The sequence below is a fragment of the Pseudopodoces humilis genome, chromosome 1 (assembly GCF_049639895.1).
Source record: "Pseudopodoces humilis isolate 2021_Gansu_Grassland_sample_001 chromosome 1, ASM4963989v1, whole genome shotgun sequence".
Lineage (NCBI taxonomy): Eukaryota > Metazoa > Chordata > Aves > Passeriformes > Paridae > Pseudopodoces > Pseudopodoces humilis.
This window is the reverse complement of record NC_142200.1, coordinates 143,041,678-143,063,905: the sequence shown is the minus strand read 5'-3', so window position 1 is coordinate 143,063,905 and position 22,228 is coordinate 143,041,678. Positions and strand designations below refer to the sequence as shown.

Below are 22,228 nucleotides of genomic sequence, written 5' to 3'. Positions count from 1 at the left end.
TTGATCTCAGTTTTCAGGGCATGGCTGTTGCACTGTTATACCTCCTGGAGAATATGGTTTATATCTCTGCTAAAAATAGCCAATATTATATGGTAGTTCTGCATTACCTCTTCAGATGAAATGACTCCCCATCTCAGTTCAAGACTCTGATTTAACACCATGACATAGCCATGAAAACTTGTATCCTCTTTAATCATGTCAAAAATAAATCTACTTGGTTGACCTAAAATAATCCTGAGCCAATCAGCTCCCTATAAGTACATCGGAAGTTTTGTCTAACACACACACATACACACAAAAAAAACCCAACCAAAAACAAAAACCCAAAACCAACAAACAAACAACCAAGTTTAAAAAAGGCAGGATCTAAGCTATAAAGCCATTTTATTTACAGATGAATCTGAAATGAAAGCACAGGAAAAAAAATCTCTTAACTTTAATGTGAGCTGCTGACCACTTCTGAAAATTAGTGCAATCCATTTAAATGCTCAGGAGTGGATTTGGAAGCCCAACTTTATGTAATTGTCAAAGTGTTTCCACACCATGTACTGGACATGGAATAGAAGAAAATTAGATTGTCTGGTGAAAATAAGATTTTGTGTCTTCCAGTGTCTAGGTCCCTCCCAGTGAGGATGCTGAAAACAAATATTTTATGGAACAATCCACTTACAGAGGTAATTTAAATAATAGAACACTGAATGATAATCTTCCTCTGCTATTGACTATTAAGATTTAAGTTTTCAATTTACAAGAAAAATGCAATGATGAGAAGTAATTTTTAAAATCTGCTCCAAGGAAGTTGGCAGAACTTAGAACAATCCCATTAAGTGAGTTTCTCCTTAGTTCCTGCTACAAAATGTATAGTAATGCTAGCAATAATTTTTTTCATCTGTCTATAAAATCCCACCGTCTCCAGTGGTTTTATGCATAAATTAGAGAATACCTGTAGCTAAACAAATAATTAATGAGGAACATATTATGTCTTCATCTGGGAGATGTCTATCAAGTTACCCTGGTCAAGACAACTTCCCAACCTGCAATCCCACTGTCCATAAAATGAAGGCAATTTCACCAACTTTCCTTGTCAGGTGCCTGGTATTGTTATATAAAAGACAATAATGTTATTATCCAACTTGCATCCATTCTGGATCTAAGAATAAAGACCAGCACTATTTGCTCTATATACCACTCCCTACCAAATATGGAGGAGACATAGTAGCAAATACTATGCAACCTGAAAATTAACTTTAAAAGCTTCTCTCATTCCCCTATCAAAAATTTTGTTCCAGTATTTCTTACCACAGGTGCTCCTACTAGTTTTAGAGCACATCCTGATGATTTTAGAGCATATTTGGAGCACCGTCATCCCAGTGAAGTTAACTTCTGTCTCACAGGTGAGTTGGAAGTCTTGTTAAAGGCCTGCTGTGGGCAAATAGAGTAGGAGACCAGAGTCTTATGAACCAGACTTGCTTCATGAATGGCCAGTTAGACCACTTTAAAAGTGAAGAGTAGCGCTGAATATTGGATGCTGATCTCAAGACCAGTTCAGCTTCATGCTCCAATCTGAGCAATGTTACAAATGGATTCCACGTTTTCAAGAAATTCCCAAGATTAACTACAGATTTGATGAGTGAGAACAAACATTTTGAATAATGGCCTATTTTTGACCTGGACCTAATGATTTATGCATTCAAGGCTCAAAGTTTCCTCTCTGGTTAAAGAACAAAAAGGAAACATGTAAATGAAGGCACAGGAGGAGTTCTGTGGGGAGCAACACTGGCAGCATGGCCAGCTCTGCATGCTGAGCTAAATGGAGCTCAAACTCTAATATGAACCAGTGGGCAATGTCAAAGGGAACAAGAGGAAAAACAGAAGTAAACAATGATGAAAACTATATGTTCTGTATTTCCCAACATGCCTGTCAAAACAATTGCATAAATTGAACCATTTTGGTAGCAAAGAAACTGATGCAGTTATGCAGATGGCTTTATTGCTGGTGTTTGCCAAGCCTGCTCTCAGCCCAAGGAGAACAACACGTAATTCAGTGTTATGCTGAGGTTATGTCAGTCTCACAAGCAGTTGCTCTCACTTGCTTTCCCTCCTCCCAATTGCCAGGTGCCTTTGGAAAACCACTCACTGAACTCTGAAATGCACCCTTAGTTCCATCATTTAAATTATGTATTGTCTTTATCAGACTGTACCTAGTGCCCTTCCAGTACTCTGTTTAGCAATTGTAATGCAGCACTATAATGGACATCCAGTCAGCCCTGTCAGATTAATTCAATTGAATCATTTTCTGCAAAAATGAAGAATAATATACAGTACAGAAATGGGCCTGACATTGGGAATTGCACTCTTTAAACCTAAATGTCAGTCTAATTCCCAGTAAAATTTCAAGTAAGGTAGGGTTCAATCCACCTAAAATTCGCTTAGATGAGAGCACAGACAATGATGGCCAGTTTGCCCATTTTCAAGAGTGATGAGCACTACAATAAAATTGCAAGGCATTTCTCTTCAGACTGAAAGTTGCCTGAATGCTAAACTACGGTGTCCTCCCAGCAGTATCAGTAAGTGTATTTTCTGGGCAGGTAAATGTCATTCACAACCAGCCTCTTTTGCTGTCCAAACTCGAGCACAGTGGCAGGGACATGCCATTCATCTCCCCTGGAGAATTTTTAAAAGTTTGGCTACACTTGAGCTCAGCTTGAATAGCATTTAATACAAATCCAAATCAGGGTATGAAGCAGAGCTCAAAACTAGCATCTAGGACTTTTGGGGAGGAGACATTTCATTCAGACTTATGTTGATTTTAAAGTCACTTTCAATGCACACATGCTCAAAAAACTAAGTTTGGATCAGCAGTCTTCCTTACTCCTGAGTGCTTCAAGTTAAGAGTCAGGTTCTCTTCTGTGCATTATTTATCTTTCTTTTTTGCTTTTAGGCCTAAAGATGAACCACTGGGCCAACAAGAGGATGATGGACTGTGTTATCTCTCATTTCTGGTACACAGAACACTCTTCCAGCATGTGGGAGTTAAAACTGCTCAGACCAACTTCACTAAGGTCTCTTCCATCTCCTGCTTCACTTTCTAAGCCCCACAGTAATAAGCAGAAGACAGACAGAAGATCCCAGACACAGTGCCTGTCAGCACAGCAGTACTAGACACACTGGATCCCCAAACATCCTACTTGTTTGGCATGTCTCAGTGAAACAGGGAGATATTTTGCAGTCTGGGCTGTCTTCTGGGGTCTTCAAAGGTCCCTTCTAATCAGCGGAGGAAAGAAGATGTCTAACCTCCCTGTGTGGGTGTCTTCACCTGTCTCTCAAGAAGCTCAGTGATGTGAAATGAAGTGGATGACATCCTTGGGGAATATGTGCAGCATCCAGCAGTTGGGTACCTAAATGAGGCAGTCTGACTTTCACTCTAAATTCTGAAATAACCACATTTCAGCTTTACACCTAGAAATGTGCCTTAAAGGGAAAAGATATTAAACACATGGGTAACAAGACACATATACAAAGCTCTTGGAAACAGAAGCTGAACGGATGAAATCTATTGAAGAATTTAATTTCAGTAATCAGCTTTTATTAAACAATGGAAGCTACACATAGATTATGCCCTGCAGGCTGAAGTGTTGGGTTAGAATTGTAAGATTTTTTTCTCATTTGGTTCTTTATCCCACAGATTCGCATGCTAGCAAAAAAAAAATGTCTACCAGAAGACATGCCTGGATGGGCTCACCAAAGATCCATGGCTTCTTGTGGTAGTACTTTACTGTAGGAGCTAATCTGAGTTTTGATCTGAAAAACATAATTTTGTTGATCCTTCCTACCACTATATTTATTTTGAGTGTTTATATAAGATTTTTTAACAGTCATTCTCTAAGTGGACACAAATAGGAACTTTTATACTGAAGATTTTTTTTAGTATTGGTCTGAAAACTGAAAGTAATTTTTTTCCCTCTAGACCTTTTAAATACTGAATTTTAAGAAAGAAGAATTACAGAGTTTAAAATAATTATTTAAGGAAATTCCACCTGGCCATTTCTCAGTAATATCTTTGTTTTGATTGACATTTAAATCAGCTTCCTGTCACTGACAGAGCAGCAGTCTATAACAGTATCACTTTCTTAATATGCAGCACAGTCTCCTTAGCACTGAAGATAAAAAGCTAAACCTAAAAAAAGGAAAATCAAAGTTCAGAAATACGAGTCTGGGATACCATATGGACTGCATTAGAGAGTCAAATAAGGAGTCTGTCTTTAGGATGAATAACGTTGAGGACTAGTTTTCTCTGGCTGCTAACACTATTTGGCAGCAGTATGGACATTGACTGGTGCAGGCAAAATCCCTGCTGGTGGGAAGCAGGGAGGAGCAGCCTGGCCAGCTTCAGCCAAGCTGCCATCCTTCTTCCATGCCTGAAAAAGAGCAGGAATGTCTGTCATGGGCTGAGGCTGAGTGACGAGACTCTGAGGCGTATGGAGATATTTCAGAGCTTCTGTAAAATGATTTACAGATGTGCTAGGAACTGTCTATTTTCTTATTACTTGCTCTAATGAATACAAAATATTAAATCCACTAGAGAGAGGCTGTTGGAACAGGTGACTTTAGCATTTTTAACCACCCACCTTCATGGGCCAGCATCAGGCTTGATTTCTTTCCCATGCTCTATCTCCCCTCAGTGCCCTGCTTGGCAAGGAGAAGCAGAAGAGCAGGAATGCCAGGACTTGGGCACTTCCTCTCCATGGGCAAGGGGCTGGTGCACACCAGCCTTGAGAGCCTTGCCTGCTAAAAGCAGTCAAGAGAAAAGGATAAAGAGCAGGAAAGTAATTTCCAGTTCCTGCTGCTGGGATGAAGAAGGAGTGAGAAAGAAGCACCATGCTGAAGGAAGCACACTCTCAGCAGTGCATGCTAACCCCAGACCCTGAGTCAGTTCTCAGCAGCAGCCACCAGCACAAGACTGGAGGTTATTTCAGACCACCTAGGACATGCTACTGCCTGATTTTCTAAAACTAGCACTAAATACAGGATAGCCCAAAAGTAAATGCCAAGAAATAAAGTCCAAGATAATTCTGGAAAAATTCTGAGGGAGGGCAAAAGAAGTGGTCAGCTGGGATCTGCCTCTGTAAGGACCACCTAAGGATCCATCTATCCTGGGAAAAACAGTGCTTTGACAAAAAAAAAAAAAAAGAATTAAAAAAAAAAAAAAATCAAGGGTTTGGTTTTTTTTGTGGGTTTTTGGGTTTTTTTTTACTTGGGCACTGTTGTGTTTACACCACCAATAATCAGGAAAGAAAGATGAAAAGACATTAAAAAAGTTATTTGGTAACAGTATTCAAAAAGTAGTATTTCCTCAGTTCCCTGAGGGAAAACTTAAACAGTGAAAAGGTGTCTGTGAAATATTCTATCCCAGCAGTACTAGGAACACCAGACAAAATAAATGAGAATATTATACATGAAAAAACCAGTCTAACTGAATAATTCTTTGACTCCAGAAGTTAGGAATGGTGCCACGTTTTCCTTACATGATCCTCATGAAACACATGAACCTTGTGTTTAAAAATAATATCAGCCAAGCACTTTCCATATGTCACATGTGCACTGCAGCCTAGGCCAAGAACAGATATCAGAAGTGAATTCCTCTTGCCTTGTACCCTGCAGCAAGCGTATTCTTTCTGAAAATAAATAAAATTTGTTATAATTCTACAATCAGTTAATGTGATTATGCATCTGCTTAACAATTAGAAAAATCTCTCTTTTGAAAGGAATCTCCTCCTGAACTCTTGACCTCAGTGATACATATTAGACTAGTTTGCGTTAGAAATGTTGGGAAATGGGCCACTGCCTTCAGGATTTGCATGCTTTCTTTTAAATTTTCAAGTCTGAAGATATTTTCTACCTTATGAAGAGCAGGATTCATGTACATAGATACAGAAATCTTTTTTTTCAAATTTTCCACAGCCTCAGAGCACAGACTATGAGGAGTTTAAAGAATACCTTTGCTTTTTCTTTTCCCCTCCAAAGTATTATTTTTGTTAATGTCTATTATTCTGTCACACTTATTCCAGCTGAATTTCATCTACCATTGTACTCCTTAATCCCTCAATGTATTTAAATCCATCTGGAATTTTTCTAAATCCTCCACAGTTCTTCCTAACAGAGACAATTTGCCGATGGGGTACCACTAATCTCTGTACATGCTGAGGAGCAGCAGTTCATGACAAATCGTTCTCTTCTATCTCATAACCAGCTCTTAATCCGCAGCGACACCCTGCCCCTTGCTCTGTGACTCACTCTCCTTAAAGTCAGTATGAAGAGCATCCCATTTATCTCCTGTTGGTTTGAAGGGTAGGTACAACTTGTGGTTTTGCTGTGACAGCAGCTTTTCTCCCGGGAGAGTCAGATGTATCTCAGCAGAAGGTGCTGCAGACCTGAGCGTCTTCCATGTGTGATGCTGCTACAAAGGAGAACAGAGGGTCCCTAGCACTGCCTCTGGGAGACCCAGACTCAGTGGCCCTCAGATATAAATAGCCAGGACTTAAATTGTGTAGCTTAAAAATAGTAGAGTATTATCAATGCGGCCTCAGAGTCTGTGATCACACAGTAGGGAAACTTTTATTTTAAGGACATAGTTTAATTCTTTTGGATTTCCTTATTTTATATATTTTTTTCTCCTTCTTTCTTTTTTTTTTTTTCTGCTAAGATTACTAAATATTTTAACAAGCAACATGATGAGAAACTCAGCTACTGATGTATGAAATAGATTGATGTGAAACTACTTGTGTGCAAATTTCAGTAGTAACTGAGGCATGGGAGATCTGCTGATGGTACTGAAACAAATATATAATACAGATAAAGCTTTACCTAGGTTCCACTAGAGATTTTCACTCCCCTCTTCCCACTGACTCCTGCCTACTGGGAATTGGCTTCATGGCACTTTTTAGCACAGCAACTGCACTGTTCTCTGACGTTAAAGGTCATTTACCAAGCCTGGCTCATGTAGCTGCTACTGTCAACATCCAAGCCACACGCCTCACAGCCCAAAGGAGAGATGTCACATTTGCCTGAGGAGGGAATAAATGGAGAAGGGAAGAAGATTCCTGCCCCAAGGATGGAGCGAGTGCTCCTGCCACCTCAGGTAGCACACAGCCTATCAGAAAAGACAGGGCAACACAGACTGATATTCTCATCAGGTTAGCAACCACCAGCATAAAGCTATCGAATCCAGCCTTCTCCAACTCCTACTCCCCTTTTTCCAGACACAAGGGAAGTCTCAGTCATCATAAGAACAATGCATATTATCCATAAAATGGAGAAGAAATGGAGGGGTTCACTGCAGGTCATAGAGGAGGTAAGTGCCACGGCAAGGACTACACACGGAACATTTTTACCCAACACCAAATTTATAGTGTTGCTCTTTCTGAGCCTGCCAAGCCTAAAGAAAACATTTAGAGACTGAAATTGTATTTATTTCTCTTGTCTGGAAGTGCCCCTGAGAGTAACTCATCTGATAATCTATAATGAAAGTCCTGGGCACTGATGCTTTAAGCCCATGGTGTTAGGACAGCCTGCCTTGTCTGAGTTTTTTGTCCATGCTTCAGTGTAACTTCATACATCTTTAAGCATCCAGTAAAGACTTTGGGAAGGGACGCATTTCGTGGATTTATTTTAGTTTGAACACGGTCTGTGTCTTACATTAAGTCAAATAATGATTAATTTTTTAAATAGTTCACATTTATCCAGAATTCATCAGACCAACCAAACAACTTTGAAGCACAGGGCTATTCACTGGATTGTTTGAGAGCTGCCTGACTTCACAACACTGCTATTGTAATCATTTTAAGTACACTGCAATTTTATTGCATTGGGCTACACTTTCGTTTTTTCATGCTTGTTTCCTCAAAGGCTTTATTAGCCATAAAACCTTTTTAAGCTTACTTCTGTTTTGACAGCTCAGCAAATTCCCACTTTCTGTAATTTTTTCCCTCTTTTTCCACCATCAGTAAGTGTGAATCTAAACCTCTTAATACAGACAGATTCAAGTCCAGACCAATTTGTAACACAAATGACACTTGCTAAAAATCAATGGCAGTGGTTGGGCTATGAAGGTCAGAGGAGATAACAGCATCCTGGAAACAGGAGAGTGAGAGAGAAGTTGAGAAGGATCAAGTCTCTGGAGTTATAATCAAAGTGTGACACTGTGCCAGCCTGTGCTTGCATTACTTCAAACATTCAGTACCTCCAGCTGTGTTAATAGTAACAAATTCATACAGATTCTTTGTTGCCTGCAGAAGCACAGAAATAATGGCAATAATCTGTGCCATGATTGTGTTGCCCTCCCTTCTGAGGCTGAAATGGACCCCACCAAAGTACTCCCTAATGCATTTTAAGCTGAATGCTGGAAACAGCTACAGGGTTCAGCTGTCATGCACCCTGAATCTCTAATACAAAAAACCCTTGAAAATGCAAACCTGTTCTTTCATATCAAATTATTTCTTCATACAAGTAATTAGTAAATGAGATTGAGGACAAATGATGATACACATTTTAATGCACTTGTGACTTCTTGTTCTTTCCCTTTCTTCATATCTTCCTTCAAGACAGCATAAAACCCAGACCAATTTATAATGCAAAATGACAAAGAATATCCAACAATACAGTGTTGAAAAAAAAGGAGTTGAAGAAACACAAATACAAGTTCATAAAGGGACAAAGCACCTCCCTTATGAAGACAGGCTGAGGAGGTTGGGGTTGTTCAGCCTGGAGAATGGAAGGCTGTGTAGGGACCTGAAGGGGGCCTACAGGGAAATCAAAGGGGGCTCTTCATCAGGAACTGTAGTGACAGGACAAGGGGGAATGGCCCCAAACTGAAAGAGAATAGGTTTAGGTTAGATGTTAGGAGGAGATTCTTTACTGAGACCCTGGCACAGGCTGCCCAGAGAAGCTCTGTTCAAATTTATTCAGTGATTTTCTACTTGGGGAAATTACCTCATTCTCATTTTCAATAGTTAAGTATTTACATTTTGTACACATAATGTGATCTAAGAAATTAAAAAAAAATAAGGCATGAAAATTAAATGATGGCATTTTTACATCTGAGCTTCCCTGGACTGGGCAGAACAGCACTGATGAAAAAGTACTGTCAGATAATAGACTGTGCTATGATTCAGTATGCTGCATTCCCAGGAATCCTGATCTTTGGCTTTCTTGTTCTCACTCATTTCAAAAGTTTAAAATTCATTACTGTTTCATAATGACCTGAATGGTAATTACCCAAAAAGCATTGTGATATCCTAGAAGAACTGGCTGTATGTTATTGTGAGACACTACAACATCTCAGGGTTTTAATGACTCCCACTGTTTATAAACCAAAGCACAGCCCCCAGCCCCATCCTTAGTTTGGGCATATTTAATGTGCAGTTCTATAGCCTGGAGTCAGCAGAGTGACCTGAACCTGCTCACTGAGAGTTTGTGGAGCACCTGAACCAGCTGCTCTTCCAAAGACCTGCCATGTAAGACCCAAACTCAGGATGCTAAGGCAGCACAGAGGAACAGAAAGAGGAATGAGAGCATCTGGGGATGTCTGGTCTGGGAAACTAGGCCATGCCTGTTCAGCAAAGTGGAGTAATACAGATCTGAGGGAGTCCTTGTGGTGCTACTGGGGACTCCAGGCACACTCCCAAAACTGCCCATTGCATCAGGATCAGAGTGAATCCTTGCTACTACTGTCATCAGTGCAGCAGATTGGCTGGTCACCAGCATCAATTAGAAAATTTTCCCTCTGTGTTCCCCTAGAGGTAAAAATGAGAGGAAAACATCTGGGAAAGCAAAGATCTTTGAGAGGGGAGGGGTGGACACTGGGAAGGACTTTTCTCTTGTGAAGTGATCTACATCAGCAGGTGAGAATCACATTCTGCCACAATAACTTTCAACAGATTTTGAAAACACAAAACCTAAGGGCCTCTGAAACAGAACAGATTATCATATTATCTCTGCACATATAACAGATAATAAAAATATACAAAGCTGAACATGCACATTTAAAAAAAAAATAGGCAGTATTTACTGCTCTGTGTCAAAGCCACATTAACTACTGCTTTTCTGTTACTTTTTTGTGGATGAATAGGAAGCATGAAGTATCATTTTCCTGTGGGAATATATACTATCCAAATTGAGTCAGTGAAGCAGTAACATTCCCATGATCCCAGAGTTCAGGGATATGATCTCTGTCACTTTCTAAGAATCACAAGAAAACTGAAGAATTATAGATGGAAAGAAGATTTTATGTCTAGAAAAACATGTCTATCGAGGGACCATAAAAAATTATGCACAAAGAGTTGGCAACAGAAAATTCTAGAATTATGTTTCTCTATGAGTTCTGGTGCTGAGACACAAAGACCAAATTGTGCCTACTGGATAATTTCACAGGAAAGGATCTTCCATGTGTATTATTTGGACAGGGGGTCAACCTATGTTGTCAGAAACAAAACCTTTGGCTTTAAAATCAATGATGGACATTTATGGAACTTATTTTTACAAGGGAAGAGTTATACAAGGGAAATAAAAAACAGAAATAAAAATTTTACATTTAACTTCTTTTCTAATGTCAGCAATGCCATACTTTAGTCATATTAACTGGCTTCAGTAGCAACAGTTTTTCTGGATGTGCGCTTATAATTTCTCTTAGTTTTTAAAGCTGGTTGTAGAAACTAAGGAATATGCACAAATCTCTTTCCCTTGATAAAGCACACTTTTAAGTAGAATAATGACTTCAAAAAGGACAGTGAGATATACAGAGAAGGTCAAATCAGTGTTTCTTTTTTAATATATGTATTAAAAGACAAGAACACACTGTTATTATTTTCTAAAAAGAGCTGCAAAGCCTCATGGAATATAAATGTTTGGCTTCTAAGAAACATCAAGATCTTCTAGTAACTGAGAATGATAAAACCGATCAAGCCTGTTTCATTGCTGTAGATATTGTGATTAATTTTTCCTATTTATTTCAAATTTAATTTTTAAATGCAATTAGAGTGTTTCCACCTGGTAGGGGAAAAAATAATTAAGATCATAAAAATACAATTCTTTAATGACCTGCCTAGGAAAAACTTGAGGAATAAACCAAGACTTCTGCACAACCCAGCTTCAGGGTCCTAACCCAAATGCCATCCTGAGGAAAGTAATCATTACATGCAAAGCAGTATCATTTATCACATTTGTAAAGGTGGAGAAATACTATCAAGCATTTGCAATTAACCCAACCCTTCAAAACATTAAATGGGTCAGACTAATCATATTCCACAGCAATTTTACACTATGAACACAAGACCCATTTTTTTCCCAGCACCTGAACAGAATAGCAGCTACCTCCAATGAAATGCAGAGCCATGCATGCAGGATCCAACCTGATTAACATGTTGTGAACAGATTTACAGCCTATACAATTTTACATAGACAGTCTGGAACTGAGAGCTAACATATGACAAAACATGAGCTATCCTGGAAATGCATAATACAACAATGCCAGAAGTTGGCTCACAAGCTAAGTGAGCTGCCATGAGCTGTCTGTGATGTAGACTTTGTATGAATAACTTCAAGTACAAGCCTTCTGATAAATCACAAAACAGGACAGGTTGCTCTGCATTCGGTGTCCAAGCATGGCTTCAGACTAGCTTGACTTGATTTTGAAGCTTGAAAGACTGCGGTAAGCAGTGGAAAAAGAGGAACTTTCAAACTAGGATTTTTCTTAGTGTGTTTAAGTCCAACTACTCAATCCATATTTGAGAAATTGTATGCCAGCTTGGCTATTTAAACTGCTGAGCATGCAGCAGCTCACATTTAGATTTACTGGAGGTGGTAAGAACTACATGTTCTGGAAAGTCAGGCTTTGGGTTTCCTCATGAGACACAGGAGACTAAACACTGTGTAAATATTTTGATTGTAGGATCTAGGCCCTCATTTTACAGCAAATACTGCCAAACAAATGGGAGAACTGGCATGCTTTTAAACAAAAAAAAAGTTTCCCAAATGTGAAAAACTAGAATTTCAGAAAATAGAAAGAGTCCAAAAGCAAGAATTCTCTGATTAGAGAGCTCACACTGATGTATCCCAACTATAACAGAGGTTCTTTATAACTATGGCAAAAGTAGAATGCAAATGAAAATAACATCCCATAGATCATTTTTAAAAAATAAGATTACTTTAGAATTTTAGAGTTAAAATTAATAAAACACTTCAAAGCAATTACACTGAGAAATAAAAAATCTTACACAAATATTCCAGTGGTAGAATAGCAATTTTTTGAAAGACAAGAGAGTAAACAAAGTAAATCACCAATTTGATTGGTTTCCCAGAATAATAAAATACTGAAGCAGCACAGTAGAGGATTTGCTAGACAATTTTCTACACAGAAAGTGTCAATTCATTCCAAAGCTTAGCACTGATGGATAATATGGATTGGTATGTATTGCAGCACTGCAACCATCTGAAAGGTCACTTGACAAACACAGCAGGAGTAACCTACTGTTCTTGCCATTGACAATTAGACTGCCATTTTGACAAGTCTTTAAAGTATCAAAAATCTTTACTTCAGGTATTTGATGGAAATGTTTATCTTTGGTTTGTGGCATGATTAAATGCTGGCATCTTCTTAGCATTTCATGGAGTTCACTGCAGCAGTGCTAATACCTCCTTGGACCATAACCTCAGAAGCTGATAGGGAATAGGTCTCCCCATAAATGTCAGCTATGAGCTATGAGTCTGCACTGAGCAGAATCACAGGATCATAGAATCATTTAGATTGGAAAAGACTCCTAAGATCATTGAGTCCCACTGTTAACCCACTGCCAAGTCCATCACTAAATTGTGTCCCTAAGTGACACATGTACGTGCCTTTTAAATATCTTCAGGGATTGTGACTTCCCAGGGCAGCCTGTTTCAAAGCCTGAGAACACTCTCTGTGAAGTTTTTCCTAATATACAACTTGAACATCCCCTGGTGCAAGGTGAGGCTTTTCTCTCTACAGTCTTCCTGCCCTCCAGAAGATGAACACTCCTTCCTAACTTGGATTCTACCTGAAAACTGACTGAGGACACACTTGATTCCTTCATCCAGATCATCAGCAAAGATATTAAACAGAACTGGCTTCAGTACCAAGTCCTGGGGCACACACTTATGACTGGCCAGAGTTACAACCATGGATGTAACTCCATTCCCCACCACTCTCTACCTCTGGCCATCCAGCCAATTAAAATTAAAAATTGTAAAGAAGGTAGATTATATTTGCATATATGGATTCCTCTAGAACCAGTAATCTTTGGACAAATTACCTTCTTCATTGAATACTTACAGACATAATTCAGGGAAAAACCATCATTGGGAGACTAGCTAGGAAGAAAACCAATTAAGATGATACTGTGAAGAATGTCCAGGTTGTGAACACTGAAATTCAGAATGTCTCCCATTTCACAGACAGTTCTAAACTTTACCATTTATGAGCCAAATAAGTCTGGATAGTCAAAGAAGATTGTGTCATTAAGATACTCTTTGGAATAGAGGAGTCTTCCACACTGATATGAGTTAAAAGAGCTGGGGGATGTAGGGAAGTAGTTCTGAGCTGGGGAAAAACTGTCTTCTACTGCTTCACATAGCATTCCTAGGCAGGAACAAAGAAGTGCAGTTAAAGGGTATTCCACCATTTTCTGGTCTCTTTCTAATGTGCAGTCATATGCATTTCAATGCAATACACTATAGCGAAAATAAGAATCCTCCATAATTCTATTGCCTTCAATCCCAGTAATAAGTTTAAGACAGACAAAAGAATCAACACATGCTAAAGAAATTTCTGCCTCAGTTTCTCTATGATGCTGGGCAGTGATTTGTAAGCTCATCCTAGAATTTCCCAATTTCTCACAGGAGTCAGGATTGCTAATCAAATATAACATTGTTCTACAAAGGGGAAAAAGATGTAGAAGTGCCTACATGGTTCTAAAATCCCAAATGCTGTAATGAACTGTGTATCATTAGGGGGCTAAAGTTACCTTTTTGAAAGTATAGTATTAAATGTCAAATTCATTAGTGGCATGACCTGAAATCATCAGATCTTTCTTTCTAAACTAGCTGCATATGTGATGTTTGGATTCCTATAAGTGTTATTTTCAGATCAAAATGAAATCACAGAGAAAATACTGCACTTTATTATTGTATGTCGTTTTTTTGAAAGAATGACTCAGGCATTGATATTTAGACTACTTTCAAGTCAAATATTTAAAGCTCACATCCTAACCATAAGCACACTTACTGACATATTGGAAGGTCACTAGAACATGAGAAGATAGAGAGAGGTGTAAGCAAAAGACCTACAAATTTAATGTCTTCCGTAAGGGAGGAAAGGCAACTGTAAGAAAACGGAACTGTTTGCTTGTATTTTCATCAAAGCACTGAACAGGTTCCAAACAGTTTCAGATTTATTAAAAATCAGGCCTGTGGCATTTTCCTCTTGTACATTCATATTTCATTAGGTGCAATGACTTTATCTTCTCCCCAGTTAAAAATGACATTCAAATCGGCTGTTGTACTTACTCTTTCACTGTCACAATATAGCCATATTCTTTCTCCTCAGAAGACTTTACTTCAAGTTGTAAGCCTTGTCCTGTGCTTTTCTGAGGTTTTTCATAGGAATTTCCTTCCTGCATTAAAGCATTCTTAATCCAGTAGCTGGTCTGGTTAGGGTCTTTGGAGTCAGATTCACTGTTCTTGGCAGTTGTCAGCTCCCTTGAGAAAGTCTCACTTTTTACATTTTCCACACCAGCATTTGTTTCTTCTGAGGCCAGTGGATCAGTTTCTTCAGATTTCTTAGTTTCTGTCTTTGTAGGTTCTTCAGGAAAAAGGTCTTTATGCATATTTTCAGCTAATGCATTCTCATTCAAGAATCTAATTAGTTTTGCAGTGTTCTCCTGTATTAAAAGAACAATATTATTTTTAAAACTAAGCACAGGAAGGTTGTACTCACCAAATCTGGATATAATTTTTCAAGCTCTTATTGATATGGTAGAGTCTGCTCATACAAGTGTTGCATGATCATTTTCTTAACTTCTATAAACTGCTAGACTATGTTAAGAACATGCTGTTTATTCAGTAATAATAATAGAGCACTAAATTATGCCACTATATTTTTCCAGTTGTTTCTGTGTGTCTGTGTGTCTAATATTGATGAAAACTAAACCTTGTTATCAGGTAAGTTAATGAAAAGGAGAAAAAAATAAAATGTCCATCAATATGCCTGTGTTGGGCCTGGAAACTTTGGTCCCTCTTGGGTCTCACAAGTTATAACAGCGGAAAAGGAACAGATACTGTATGACCAATTCTGTTTCCCTTCTTCATCTCTAGCATTGGTGACAATTGTATGTGAGTGATCCAACAAGCTAAACATAAGATCACAGAAAACCAAAATCTGTCTAATAAATCAACAATAAGCAAATGAGCCAAAGTCAAAACAGGTGCTTGAAAAAGTTCATTAGCTAGTTTCATTACATAACTTTATTGCAGCCAAGCATTTGGGAGGAAATGATGGCTAATGGGCACTTTGTGCTCCGTGTCACAATAAATTCTATTCAAATATTCCCTATTCAAACTGTCACAAGGAAATTTATACATGGGATCCTCTGTAAGTCTGTTGTGACTGCAGTACCTCATTCCTTAAAGATTTTCCTGTGGGTGTTCAAAGCTCCTGCTACACTGTCCTTGTGTGCTTTCCTTGCTTGGTAGAAGGGCTGAAGAGATTTTATTGTGAACACAAGAGGATTTGCCCCTTTCTGAGTCTTGTAGTATTAGCTTTTGATAGAGTACCTAGTAGGAGAAGTTTGACACAATTTTTAAAATATTCCTTTGACATTTTTCTGCTCCATGAAACTGAGATAAAGATGAATATACCTCAAAAATGGCTAAATATTGGACAGCAGACCACAGCATATGATTCAAAGCTCAGGAGGAAAATTGCAAAAGTAGTCTGGATTAAAATGCTAATTTTGATGCTACTAGCTAAGGTACAAAATGTAATGCCTAGAGCTTTTGAAATACCTCTGATGTTCCCCAGAACTATGAGCCAAAGGACAAAGGGAAAAGAATTCTCAAAAGCTCAAAATTTACTGATTTGAGGAAAAGCTTGAATTTGTCTGAACTTTGTGAATCAATTATCAATTCTGTCTATTTAAAAATTAGAGAAAGGGTAAAAAAAGGACTTGATTTTACTTTTTGAACATCAAAACTCATTTTGGTTAAGGTTTCAATAAATGCTCATTTAATATTTAAATGCATCAACAACAACGTGTCTATATGTGACATTGAATCACAGCCACAAAAAACAGAACAAGTCTTATATTTCAGAAGTGTGAGTTTGTCTTTCACTGCACAGAAACCTGATATTCTGAGATGGAACACTTGCTTTGTTAAAACACTGGTACTCTACCTCTTTTTGAGTTCTCACGCTGGCTTCATGCACTCCATTGTCTGTAGGAGATGGAAAGCACAAATATATAGTTATGAAGGGCAAATATCATATACAAAACACAGACTTCTCATAGGCTGCTTTTTAGCAGTGGCCTTTTTATGTAATTTAAACATTGAGACATCAAAGCTGAAAGGGCAGAGTAAGGAGCAGTGTATAATTTGTTATTGTTATTCTAACCCCACTTTGATAGCAAATTAATGCAAGATCAATAGACAGAGTACTTCAAGAGCCAATGTAATAGTGTTATTTTGCTAACCAAGTGTCAAATCATCATATCAGTTTACCAATATCTGAGAAAAAAAACAGAATAAAATGGCTCTAGTTTGCTGCAAGGGCATTTACAGTAATGGGAAAGGAAACAGATTTTCTTCATACATATTTTAGTTCAAGAAAATGACATATTTCAATAGATATGATTCACCAAAATAATGTTACAGTTTAGCTACAGTGATAAAATTCAGTCACATCCTTACCCTCAGTCAAGTAACACTGGTTTTTTTGCTTTATGAACTGAATGTCACTCATCTTTCTCAGCATGATTCAAGATAAATCCTCAGGTTTGACCCTTTTAATCGACAACAAAATCTGGTAATCAGAATTACCAGAATATCCCTAACTAGTAAGGATTTCAGTATATCACCATGAAAACAGACAGTTAAAAACATTTTTATGACTTACAGTATACATTTCTGGTGTACTAGGTAATATAACATTCCTAAAATAGAAAATGGATGAACAGTAACTTATTTTCCACTGTGGTATTCACTCATTAATGACGTTTACTGTGGCTCCTGAATCTGCATCACCAGGAAAGTATGTGTGCAGACAGAAACAAATAACCTTAGATGAAAAGGGAAGGAGCAGGTTTGTACCTGTACTTGTCACAGATTTTCTTCTGCAAGTAACTGAGGCATGTTAAAAAATCATCTGTAAAAATATTTTTTCTCTGCATATTTTGAAATACATCTTGTAATAAAGTAATTTCCCTTATCATTTTGCTTAAACATCTCATTTTCAAGAATAAAAAATTAGACCACACAGCATAAAGCAATTCTTATTTCAATATAATTGGGTTTATCTTGTTTGTGAAGCTTGAACATCAAGTGTTCATAAACAGATTTTCTTTTGGTAAATTAAGAACATGCTGTAAAAAGAAAACAACAATCTAAAAATTCCACATCCTTTTGGGAAATACAGAAGCTTTCCCTCCCATCTTCTTTGAAATTAATTTTTAGAATTCTAGCATTAAGGTGAAGCAATAGAGGAAAATTAGGGTAGCTGTCTTTTGCTGTACTTAACTTTTAAAATTAATACCTGGTATATTAACACTGTTTTCCATTAATCCAGTCTGAAGCTCTGCCCTTCCATGAGCATCTCCTTTCTTCATTTGTGCTTCTGTTTTGTCTTCTTTAGTTTTTCCAGCATTTCTTTCTGTTTCTTCCTGAATGTCAACATTTTGAATTGCAGTGGCGATAGTATCAGCGATTTCATCCAGTTCTGTTGAGCTGAGATTCTCCACATTCACTTGGTGTTTCTCTAGGTCCTTCAATACATTTTTAATAAGTGCCTCTGGATCACAAAACAACATAAACACATGATTTAGCTGCATACATGAAACACATGTGCTTATATCTTTAATTTTTCCTAAAAGATAGCTTTCTTTTCATGAAGTGTATCTGCTTTTTAAAGGGAGGCACACTCATTCATGCTGCATTCCTTACAGAAAGCACAGTATTCTTAATGGATGTTAAAGTTTATGATGAGGTGAATCTGTGCCAGGACAGGGGTATATATGCTATTATATAACACAGCAAGTTCTTCTAGAGAGAGGTCATGAAATTATCACTTTTTTTTTACAAGAAGCACATCCTTTCCTAGTCTAAATTGACTCAAAATACTGAAGACAAGTAGCCTAACTTTTAAAGTAGCCTAACTTTTTTTTAGCTGAAGAACAGTATGAACAACATTACTGTTTCCTAGAGATCAGTTTTCTTTGGTGATTTGCTTTCACAAGCAGCTATAGAGAGTCCTGGGGAAAAATGAGAGTTAGATATTTTGTCTTTCAATCAAAAAGCTCCTCATTGATTAGAAGGGGATATAATTCTATGTCCATTATATATATGGATATGTAAAGGACAAAATTTCTAAATTGTATTAATTTCTTTTGGAACATATATAATTTTTAAATATATATTTACAGATATATATGATACAGATAGATATACACAATATAGATATATATATCTTTAAATATAGATATAAACTTACAGATATAGAACTTGTTTTGGTTTGCCAGCTATGAATGTTTTACCAGTCACATTGAGAAATAAACAACAAAACAAAATAGCAAAACACCTTTGATGTGATAAAAGTTTCGAAGATAAGGAAATTCAAGGACAATGGATATTAAAGGTGAGTCAGAAGATGAAGCATAACAGCTCCCCAGGGAAGGCACTTTTCTGACTGCATATATTGCATCTCTACTTCTTTGTCAGTCTGTAGAACTCTGTAAAACTCAGCATTATGTCTCCTGGAGTGTAAGACACTAAATGTGGTGTTTACTGTAGCACACCAAAACCATTTCCAATCATGCCTCTGTTCTGCTTATTCATTTTTATAAGATATTTAACATAATTATACATATGCATGCAAGAAAGAAAACTCTTTCACATAGTATTGTGTAGGAAGAGGATAAGGACTGCTTTTAAATCTCTACTGAATGTATGAATTTACATTTGAGCAGTTTGAAGACACCATCCAACCTCTTTTTTCAATACTAACACTGCCCAGATTAAGCCCAGTAGTTGGACATGTTCATCATCTGTGAGCAAGGCTTTTGGACCATGCTGTCAGTTTTCAGGCTCACATAAAAGTGAATTTAAAAGTAGGAAAAAAGGGGAAAACAATGCCATAAGAAGGGCTAAAAATAAGGATTTTTCTTTTTCCTCACAACAAAGGAGGAAGAAGTACATATAGAGTAGGAAATAAATAAAAGTAGTTAACAGATTCTGCTTCAGGGAAGAGGCACTGGAACATCTGTGATTTTGCAGGGAAACAAGCATCAAAGATTATTTTTCATTGGGAATAAGAGGCCAAGACCTTGGACATGTCTGTCCTTTCTTGGATCCCTCAGTTTTAACTGAAGAGCTCACCATCAGCATCTCATCATCAGCCTCCTAATTCCATCTCAAGGCAAAGACTAATTTCTCCTGACTTGAGCAAAATTCACAAACCAAAATAATGCCATTTTCCCTTAACTAATTAGTCCATAAAAAGCAAAAGAACTTAAACAGCTTAAATAATAGGTTTACTGTGAATCTGAGAGCATGTCAACATATGGGGAAGGTGGTTCTTTTATTTTCCAGGTAAAAAGGAAACATCTTTCCAATAATCCACCATGATGTTACTACAAAATTCTACTAATTCAATTATAAAATTTAGTAATAAAAAAAACCAAGCTAATCTTGCAAAATGTGAACTTTTGAAATTTCTTTTAAAAAAACACAGTTTTAAGTACACTTAATTGTGATTATCAATAAAAATAGACAGGTTATATCTGTGATGTTACATCAAACTGACAGCCAACAAAGAGTTTGGTACCATACTGGAATAGCAGAGTGCTTTGTACAGGAAAGCAAGTGCTCAGAAATGTGAATCAAAGATGTAAACTCAATCTGTGCCAAACTCCCCGGGCCAAGATATGTGGAGGCAGCAAAATTAATACTGAAGTTTGACAGAAGCTTAGCAACATTTCAGAGAATACTTTGAAAAGTTTCCTTTCACTTTATTGTATCCATTCCCTGTTATGAATTTAATAATATAGTAAAAGCATGGTGACCAAATGTTTTTGCTTAGGAAGGTAATTTGCAAGAACAAATTAATCCAAACTGCGACAAAACTTTTTGATGCACTTGATCAACCTGACTTCAAGACACATTTTCAAGAAGCACAAGAGCTACCTGACAGAGAGGTGAGAGGTTGTGCCATATAGCAGAAACGCAGAAAACTAAGCTAGAGGAAGAAAATATTACTGTTGCATTGCCACAGGAGCCTTGTGTCTGCTTAGGTATCATTTCTGATCTTATCTTTTATAGAACTATTGGACAATATCTTGACAGGAAAGCCTAAATTATTGAAGCAGAGCTAATAAAGTCAGCAATGGAAAGACAGAATATATGTCAGATCCAAATCAAAACTAAAACTTTACAAATAAAACATCATTTGAAGATAAATCTTAAAAGAGAATTATATTTCAGGACATATATAATTAAAAGAGTTATATTAATGCAACACAACTAGATTTTTGTTTATTTCATTTGATTCTCAGCCAGCTGTCAAGACCAACTACTGAGTTCCTCAACAACATGTAGGCAATGTAGTCTTGTCATTTCCATTCCATTTTTTCCAAACTAACTTTTTCTCTTTACCTATATTCTTAGCCCAGTCTTACCTCTCCAGTCCATCTTCAGACTAATCTTTAATATCCACTGTCAACAAAACAGGAGTCTTAATCTCAAACAAATGGGAATGGGGGAACAGGGCAAGGAAAAACACGAAAAAGGAATGGCCACAGACCCTATTCCGGATAATACTGACAGGCTCACTGCAGGTTCTTCTGGTTCACTAGAACCTCAACATTATATAGAGGAGCCTCCTGCTCCTCTAATACTGGCATTCCTGGCCTGGTCATTGCCACCTGGGCACAGTTAATCAGACTCCTAAATACTGCACTGATGTGAGTAAAACTTTGGCATTATATCTACTTTTACTGAACAATTACAAAGTGACTTAAAACGTCAAGGACCAAAGGCAATAACCAAAGGCAATAACCAAAGCTGGTAAGTATGAGGAACATCATGTTTTTTGTACCCCAGGAGGGACAGTCACCAAGGTGTCTGTAACAGCCTGGTAAAAGGCAGGTCTACATAAAGAGTGTTGCTAACCTCACATGGCTACTGATATGATATTAATCCTTGTCCATGGTAAATATGGATATTTACACATCTTGTTATGGCACTTGTCCATGTTTGTAATAATTTGCAAATTACTGGGTAACACTGATAAACAGACAAATATCACTGCATCTGTTTACAAACACCTTTGGGTAATATGATGAATTTATTAAAGTCAGAAAATATTCTTGGAGATAAACCAAAAAGCAGATGGATACTGCAATGGCACAGCACTTAAGCAGCACATGTACTTGAACATACATTTACCTGTGCACAGCTTTTATAATCTCCCATGGACTCCCTACTAAGTAGACTCAGCAATGCTCAGTCATGTTTCACAGGGCTTGTACTGCAAACCAGATTTCTCCCTTAGCTCCAGCTTTCCAACTGATGAATGCAAACTGCCTTTTATAGTTACCCTGGAACCATAATGGCAGAAAAGACATATATGTCCTAGAAGACGTAATTTTTAATATAAGGTCCACCAGTAGAATTCTCTAGGGGGCAACAATAGCACCTTATCCAGGGAAGGCAGTTTTTTATTTTACAGAATATAAATGATGCCTCATACTCTGCTGGCACAAGATCCAAAGCCAGCTTGCCTGAAAACCACATGGTATGGGAGCAGGAACTTTGTTAGAAATTCCACAGAGTGGTCTGTCTTCTTCAACTCCATCACCCTACTGACCACATGTTAGCTGATTCAGCAGCTGAGCACCACGTGGAATGGTGGTCCCAGCTTTGTCAGAAAGAGGACGTATATCAAAAA

At 37.5% G+C, this 22,228-nt stretch overlaps 1 protein-coding gene across 3 annotated transcripts in view; it reads right to left on the bottom strand.

Annotated features, from left to right (window-relative positions):
- The window catches only part of PTPRN2 (protein tyrosine phosphatase receptor type N2), a 632,482-nt gene that overhangs the window by 369,157 nt on the left and 241,097 nt on the right, over positions 1-22,228 (bottom strand). For all 3 annotated transcript variants that reach the window (XM_088055089.1, XM_088055102.1, XM_088055094.1), the window contains 3 exons: positions 17,822-18,076; positions 16,466-16,506; positions 14,581-14,954 (listed from right to left, as the gene is read on the bottom strand). In XM_088055089.1, the coding sequence (XP_087911215.1) occupies positions 14,581-14,954; positions 16,466-16,506; positions 17,822-18,076 (670 nt within the window). The remainder of the gene's footprint in view (positions 1-14,580; positions 14,955-16,465; positions 16,507-17,821; positions 18,077-22,228) is intronic.